Below are 8,676 nucleotides of genomic sequence, written 5' to 3' on the forward strand. Positions count from 1 at the left end.
GGGTGATATGCAGTGGTGTGTGTGACTTTGCGACACCTGCAAGGCTCAGAAGTTCGGCAATGAGTTTGCTTTCAAAATTGGCTCCCTGATCTGAATGGATCCGTTCTGGAAAACCATATATGCAAAACACGTTATCCCACAGCTTCTTTGCGACCTGTTTTGCTGTCTGGTTGACACATGGGAACGCGTGGGCCAGTTTTGTGAAGTGGTCTGTTATGACCAAAACGTCCACTGTTCTTTGCTTGCTATCTTCAGCGCTCCAAAAATCAATACATACCAACTCCACAGGTGCAGATGTGTGGATGCTCTCCAAGGGAGCTCTGGCAGCTGGTTCAGGTGTTTTTGCAAGAATACATCGCTGGCAACATTTCACATGTTGTGATGCTGTTTGATGTCTCGCTCCATTTTCGGCCAGAAGAAGCGCTGTTTGGCAAGGTGTAGGGTCCTGACTTACCCCTGATGGCCTGCAAGATCATGCACACCGGAGAGTGCTTTATCTTTTAGGCTGGCAGGTAAGACAAACTGGTACCTCTTCTGCTTAGTTGAGGGATCTTTAGTGACTCTGTAAAGGATCCCATCTTGGACTTTCAGCCGATGCCACTGCTTGCATAGTGTCTGAGCTTGGGGAATTAACCTACTTCTCTCTCGTCTAGATGGTGGTTTCCCCTGCTCTACAAACTGCAGGACTTCCCCAATGACTGGATCACGGTCTTGGCTTTGGTGAAGCTCATCAAGAGACAGAGCAGGGAGAACATTTTCTTCTGAGGACGCCACCATAGGAAGAGACTTGAGAAACTGAACAGCTCTTAACTCAGCAGCTCGCTCCCATTCTGTGTGAGCATCACATATGGACTTGACATCAGGGAAACCCTGAGTTCTGAGTGGTTCAGCAGGTGAGATGTCTTTGGTCACACTGTTGGAGTTCTCCACCTGAAGGCACTGAACCTTACACCGGAAAATGTCTTGAACTCCTTCCTCCTTTGTCCCCTCAAACTCTGCCAGAAGATCTTCATAAGGCTCACTGATCAACCCTTGGCTCACCGACTTAGCAAATGGATCCCTGCTCAAGGCGTCCGCCACTGTATTTTTGACACCAGGGATGTGTTTGATTCTGAAGGTGTATGGGGAGAGCCTGGCCACCCATCGCTGTTCACAGGCATCAAGTTTTGGTTTGGTCAATATATATGTCAGTGGATTATTGTCGGTCCACACTGTGAAAGAGTGACCCTTCAACCAATGACTAAACTTTTCACAAACACTCCACTTGAGTTCTAGAAATTCTAGACGATGAGCTGTGTACCTCTTCTGAGAGCCAGTGAGGGTTTTGCTTGCAAAGGCGATAGGACGAGCTTTGGTCTCACCTTCTGGTATCTGAGACATAACTGCCCCAAGACCGTCAAGGGAAGCATCAATGGATAAGATGAATGGCCTGGAGAAGTCTGGATGAGTGAGGACTCCACAATTGAGGAGCTTCTCCTTCAGGCTGAGAAAGGCAAGTTCACAGTCATCAGTCCAGTCTGCAGGCTTTAGCTTTCTGAAGACTCCAGGATTCTGCTTTGATTTACCACCCTTGCCTCTCCGTTTCTGACCAGCTGTGAGGGCAAACAAAGGCTTCGCAATGGATGAACAGTTCGGTATGAAGCGCTGATAATAGAACACCATTCCCAGAAATGACTTTAGTCTCCGGACTGAAGGCGTACACCCGTCACTCTCCATTAAATCCTTCTTTGACATTTTGACAATGACTTCCACTTTCTCTGGGTCAACAGCTACCCCATTACCGTCAACAATGTGTCCAAGAAACTTTACAGACAGTCGCGAAAAGTGGCACTTCTTTGGGCTCAGCTTCAGGTTTTGCACTCTCAGTCTCTTTAGAACAACTTCCAATCTGATGAGGGCTTCTTGCTCAGTAGGGGCAAAGACCAGGAGGTCATCGAGATAACACAGCAAACTACTGAAGTTTAGATCTCCAAAGATGCTGAGCATCATCCTCATGAAAGATGCCGGATTGTTACAGAGGCCCTGTGGCATTCTGTTGTATTCATGCAGGCCCAGTGGTGTTGTAAAAGCGGTGTACTTTTTGTCTTCCTCATGCATGGGTAGGTTGTAAAAACCTGATGTAAGGTCCATCATGCTGAAGACGGTGTTCCCGCCGAGGGCTGCTAAACAGTCCGATTGGTGAGGAAGAGGATGGGCTTCCTTGATGGTCCTGGTATTCAGCCACCGGAAGTCTGTGCATATTCGGAGACCTCCAGTCTTTTTCCAGACCATGACGAGTGGGGAAGCAAACTCACTCACCGACTTGCGGATGATCCCTTGCTCCTCCATTTCAGTGAGGACTTGGCACAGCTTTCGATAATGGGCGGGTGAGACCCTGCGATATGGGAGACGGAAGGGACGATCATCAGTCAGTCTGATCCTGTGCACAAAGCCTTTGGCTTCTCCGCAATCTAGATGGTGTTTAGAGAAGACATCATTATACTGTTCGAGCATTTCAACAAGCTGGATCTTTGTAGAGGGGCTCACCTGACAGTGGTCAATGTCTATGTCTCCCAAGCCAACATTCTGTAGTCTTTGTTTCAGGTCAGTGTTATCAACAGTTTTGTCATGAGTTGCTGTGTCTGTGTCATTTTCTTTCTGGCAGGAACCTTGAAACAGAGTAAAATCTTCGACTGTGACACAGGGAGAAACATCTGCCAATTTGCAATTTCTCTTCAAGGTGATGTTGGTAACCTTCATGGGGACCCAACCATCCCCCCACAATGGTGTAACCACTCTGCCTACCATAATGCCCCATGGAGCACACCTAGCTGAGGTGGGCTCCACCACCACTGTGCTTCCAGGTGACATTGGAAGATTACTTGGCAGCCTGCCCCATAGCAGGTATTCTTGTTTTGGAAGGAGAGTCACTGCTTGAGTAAGCTTCACTGTTTCCACCTTGTCTGGTATGTCTTCTCCTTTCCACCGTGAGAGACTAGACATCATCTCCAAGAACTGCTCACTCTCCGAGGACTCCTGCACATTACATGAGATAAGTTTCCAGTAGTTGTCATCTTTTTTGAGTTGGTGTAACACATACTTGAGCATGTTTGTGCCTATGATGATGTCATCTCTTTGGCCTGTAACTACTAGAACTGGGACCATGCACTTAACACCATACAAAGTCAGCTCAATGTCATACATGCATTTTGGGCTCACCTGTAACCCACCACAGCCAACAAGAACAATACGCTCTTTGAGTTCTTGTGTTTGGGTCAAAACACTTTCTGATAGGAGTTTTTGCTCTGCCACCTCACTCATTGTACAAGCCATGGATCCTGTGTCAAGCAATCCTTGTAACTGAGAAGACCCGTTAATTGTCACTGGTGCATGAAACAACTCTCCATATGACTCAACTCGATGAGTGTTTTGAATTATCACAGTGCTGTTCTCTGGCATTGCTTTGCAAACATTAGTGTACACTTCTTGTAAGTCTGCATCTTGTTCGAGGGTAGGTTCTTTAACACCCACACATCCCCTCTCCAAATGTGAGCTGCCTAGTTCAAATCTGTTGCACCTTGCTCATCCCTTGGTTGGGCCTGGATGGGACTTGATGTGGCATTGTTCTTTAACTTGCATGACTGACATTCTCTTTTCCAGTGGCCAGACTTAAAGCAGTTCATGCATAGATTTTCTTGTCTACAGTGTGTAGTTGTGGAATGTTCACTGGACTGACAAACTTTACATCTCTTAGGGGGGAAGTTTGCTTTCTCCCTCCTTGGCTCTGCTGACTGAACCTTTTGCTCCAGCACACAGTCTAGAAGGCTGATAAGGGACTGCATGCAAGCACTCTCTGTCTGGGTCAAAGGTGTTGACCCGACTGCACACTGATCACAGGTAATGTCTCTTGTATTGACTGCTTCCACCTCAGCTGCTGAAGTCTGAGAGTGTGTACTAACCTGCTTTGTCTGTGGTTGTCGAGGTGTTTTCCCCTGAGGCCTGGCTCTCATCTCTCTCTGATGTTCAATGAGATGTTCTTGGATCTCATTTGCTGTCCATTTCTCTGCTGTTTTAAAATTAAGGACACCTGAGAGTGCAGGGTCAGGGCAGTGCTTCACAAACATCATGGTTACTTCATGGGAAGGATTCTCAATGTTTCTCCCCTGCCTCCTCAAACACTCCTCTGCCACATCAACAGCTTTATTTAAACGGATCCAATAATCCATCGGGCTCTCTCCAGCTAAAGGAAGGGTGTTGTAAAAGTCCGCTAGGGGCATAGTGGAGTATGTCACCTCACTAAAGTGTTGCTTGAGAATATCAAAGACAAGCTTGGGATCTTCAGCTGGCTTTAAAGATGGAATGCTACGTAAGGTGACTTTAACAACATCTCTCGCCTTCCCCATCAGCCTTGACATTATTTCTTGGGAGTGCTAATGTGGTGGGATACCTCGTTTCTTCAGGTACATGTCCATCATTTCCTCCCACTCCTGCACTTTGTGTTTGTCAGTCCCCTCATGCCTGAAGTGTGGTGGCTCCTTAACATCAGCCTGCATAACTAACTTCACCCCAGTCATGTTTAACTCAGTGTTGCCTTGACTCTGGTTTAGACTATGAGTGTGGATAGGTTTGTCATTTTGGCTGCTGGATGTTTTCTTTATCTGATTTGCAATGCTCTCCCCAATCTGTTGGGCTAACTGTGTTATTAGGTTACTTAGGTCTGGCATACTCATGTCTGGACTAAGTGGCTGTCTGGGAGGGACTTCACTGTTGTGCATATGTGTAGAAGAGAAAACAGGATGTCCTACTGCACTTAAACCCCTGACTGGAGTTGAAGCTACCTCTCTTAAAAATCTGCCTAGACCAAAGCCTGCTGTACTAGTACACTCATCAAAGTCAAAAGTTAGCTTAGCATCTTTACCATCCATCATCTAAGCGGATTTTGGTTGTTCTTGACCGAAAAGCTCTAAAAAGATAAGTGCACAAACAAAACAGTGTCAAATCTTTTCTTGTGAAAATGTAAATATCGACAGCTGTTGATGAACACAAACTCTACAGTTCAAGTCTTTTTGTTTCTTTTTCCACATGATCAATTAAACAGTAACTGTGCATCTGAAACAACCGTGTTGTCTTCAAAAGAACCCTACTCGTTGCAGCAACCATCGGCGATCACACTGGCGATGATCTGAAGTGAAGATCCGGGTCACGGCACCAATGTAGCCGGCAACGAGCTACCCATTCTGGCTACGCTGCGTTGTGTTCAGGCAGGAAGCAATCAAAGACTCAGGCCGGTCTCATTGAGCAGAATTTATTCTCTCCCAAGTTGAGCTCCTTAACAGGTTCAGAGCAGAGAGCAGAATCACAGTCAACAATTAGCTTTCTTCTTAGCAAGCCTAGCATGAAAAAAAAGAAAAGCTTAAAATGTGCCGAACAAGAGATGCAATGGCGGCAACGGCCCACACACACACACACACACACACACACATAAGCAGGCTCAACATACACATGTCAAGCTAGCGTGTCATGCTAGCTCTCTCACTCTGATTCAAAGGCTAAATAAATGAGAAAAGAAACACCAATCTCATCTGCTGTACATATATAGATCAAACAAGCAATTTTCAACTGTTAGCTAGAGGTAAGAATTCTTATATCTATGCTTTATGAACGAGCAACAGTAGATACATACCTCTCCCAGTCGTGCTCTGATCAGACTGGCGAGAGGGCGGAGGTGACACGATATACCATCTTACCGCCAGCAGAGGGCGTAGTAATGTCACTAATTCAAGGCTTCAAAATAAAGACTTAAAAAAACTTAAATAAAACACAAGATTTTTGGGTGAAATTAACTTTAAAATATAAACAAAACATACAAAAAAAAGATAAAAAAATAAAAAGACTATATTCTTATCCAATATAATTTCCCTATCTGTTACAAAAGCTTATATAAAACATTTCCTCCTTGGCTTTAAAAGAAATAACCCTTGAATGCTTATATAAAACATTCCATCCTTGCCTTTGAAAGATATCTCCCGTGAAATCTTATATAAAATATTCCATCCTTGTCTTCTAAATATATTTTCCTTGAAAGCTTATATGAAACATTGCACTCTTGCAGTGCTTAATTTGTAAATGTTCAGGTCCCAGAACGCAGACCGGGTGTTGTTCCGGCGGTAGAGGGGAAACAAAAAAGTCATGGAATGCATCAAAAAACGAAAAAATCAGTACCATGTGTAAAAACGGGCCAAGAAGATTGTGTGACTGCAAACAACCTATTAACCTAAATGATTTAAAAAAATCAGCTGAAGAAAAGCACGTACAATCGCCCATCGACGCACAGAGTCTCTCCCTTACTCTCTCTCTCTGAGCAGCAGCTGTCAGTCAAATCTGCCGTGTTTCAGCAACAAGGACAGCGCAAATCACCATCAGCTCATATAGCCTCTCTCAGCATAAACATTACTAAACTTCGACAACAAACAGCTTATTCTGTTGAAATAATTATTTATGAAATTGTACCTGTCACTTCATTTAGTATTTAGTAGATATTACTGTTATCCAATCAGAGCTTGTCTGCTAAAACTAAACTTTTCTATCAGCTGATCATGGATGACCCTCTGTCTCTCATCTTAGTTCCTTTTCATTCAAAGATCCTTCCATGCTGTCTTCATGTTTCAGCCTTGGTAGTTGCTTCTTGTTAACATTAACCCATTAGATTTTTATTTTTTAACATGTTCACGTGTGTTTTATTTTATGGACCAATAGACTTTATCAGTAAATATACAGTGCTTAACAAATTTATTAGACCACCCTAATTCTAACCAAAGTAAGGTCTACACCACAGCTGCCCTAAATTAACAGCATTGGTATTTACCAAAACCATTTTTTATGTTTCTGCAATTGTTAATACACCAATATGTAGAAGCTCTTTAACCCAAATGATATTTTTAATGCCAAAACAGAATTATTATTGTTATCCATGAATTTTCAAATGAACTGATTTACAAAAAAACTGAAAAAATGGTAAAGCACATTCATATTTCTTGATTAATATGTCAAATTATAGTTATTTACTTGCATTCCTAAGGAGAAAAATTAGTTTTAGTGGTTGAATGTTATGCTTGATTCATTTCTGACTTCTCAGAGAAGCCCAGTGAGCCGGCTCAAATTTGGGTATAAAAAGGTGAATTCAGTTTGAAATTCCTCATTCCTGTTCAAAATGGTAAAAGGTGGAGAGCTCACTGAAAATGAAAGAGTCCACATTAAAGCTCTTCATGATGCTGGATGGTCTCTGAGACAAATATGGAAAGACAAAGTGTTCTCACAGTGTGGTCAAGTATGCTTTGGAGTAATTGATTCCAAAGCATACTGACTGGTACTTACAAAATGTGCCAAGGAAGAGGCAGGAAAGGAAAGTTAACTGAAGCAGATGTCAGACACCTCAAGATTTGAAGTACTAGAGAATGAAGGAAGAGCACTGCTGATCTTCAGGCAGAGATGAATGCTTCTAGATCAGAGTCTGAGAAAGTCTCCAGAATGACTGTAAGCAGACGACTGACAGAACAAGGCTTAAAGGGAAGAAGAGCTGCTAAGAAGCCGTTATTGAGGCCTGCAAACATCCAGAAACGCCTCAGATTTGCCAGGGAGCACAAACACTGGACTGTTGATGACTGGAAGAAGGTACTCTGGACGGATGAGTCCAAGTTTGAACTCTTGGGTCAGCATTGTCGTGTTTATATCCGCAGAAAAGCTGGAGAAGGTTTTGATGCCAGATGCATTTCACCCACAGTGAAACACGGTAGAGATTCCATTATGGTATGGGGTTCCATTTGTGGATACGGCGTGGGCAAATGAGTGAAGATGGACTTCATGATGAACAAGGACATCTACCACAACATCTTAGTGCATCATGGACTCCCTTCTGGACTGAATCTGATTGGTCGTGGGTTCATATACCAACAAGACAATGACCCCAAGCAGACTTCAAAGCTGTGCAGAGACTATTTAAGCAAGACAAAGGAATCCGGAGTACTGGAACTGATGGACTGGCCAAGTCAAAGTCCGGATTTGAATCCTATTCAACAAATTTTTCAACTATTTGGAACTCAATAACAGAAGAGACTGTGGAAAAGTCCATAAAAACAATGACAGCAAGAATGCAAGCTGTTATCAAGGCCAAAGGAGGCAATACAGAATATGAAGGTTTTTGGTTATTATGTGTGAAAAGGACTATTTCTATCTTCACTAAACCACCCCTTACACTCATCCTACCCCTCGCATAGTGTATCCATGTCTATGTGTTCCTGTAAAGCGTCCCTGGGTTTCTTGAAAGGCGCCATATAAATTCAAGATATTATTATTATTATTATTATTTAGTTGTTTCAGTTTATTTGCCAAATAAATAACAATAACATTTTTAGTTTTAAACAAGTTTTTGAAAGATTTCTAAAATATCTCTGTTTTCTCGTTTTTATGACAAGTGGTCTAATACATTTGTTAAGCACTGTTTGTATTTTTGAATATCTACATTTTTATATTAAAACCTTTAAAATAATAGAGCAGCCTTTACCAAAAACATTGCTTTGATTTCTCACTTTCAGCTCACATTAAAGATCTGTAATTTTATTCGTCAGGATGCAAAACTGGGGACAAAAGACCCCCCCCCCCCCCATGGGTCTGACGTAGTGACGTATGTTTAGGAGTGAC

The 8,676-nt window shown here is 43.0% G+C and overlaps 1 protein-coding gene across 1 annotated transcript; it reads right to left on the reverse strand.

Moving 5' to 3' along the window:
• Positions 1-450: 450 nt before the first annotated feature.
• Positions 451-3,351, reverse strand: LOC121517360 (transposon Tf2-1 polyprotein). Its single transcript, XM_041799063.1, has one exon. The coding sequence runs from the start codon at positions 3,310-3,312 to the stop codon at positions 451-453; it is 2,862 nt and encodes a 953-aa protein (XP_041654997.1). The 5' UTR covers positions 3,313-3,351.
• Between the last annotated feature and the right edge of the window lie 5,325 nt (positions 3,352-8,676).

This window comes from Cheilinus undulatus, linkage group 2 (genome assembly GCF_018320785.1).
Source record: "Cheilinus undulatus linkage group 2, ASM1832078v1, whole genome shotgun sequence".
Taxonomy (NCBI): domain Eukaryota; kingdom Metazoa; phylum Chordata; class Actinopteri; order Labriformes; family Labridae; genus Cheilinus; species Cheilinus undulatus.

Excerpts from the sequence above, each read along its gene's own strand:
- LOC121517360 (XM_041799063.1), bottom strand. The coding sequence starts at position 3,312 with ATGGCTTGTACAATGAGTGAGGTGGCAGAGCAAAAACTCCTATCAGAA.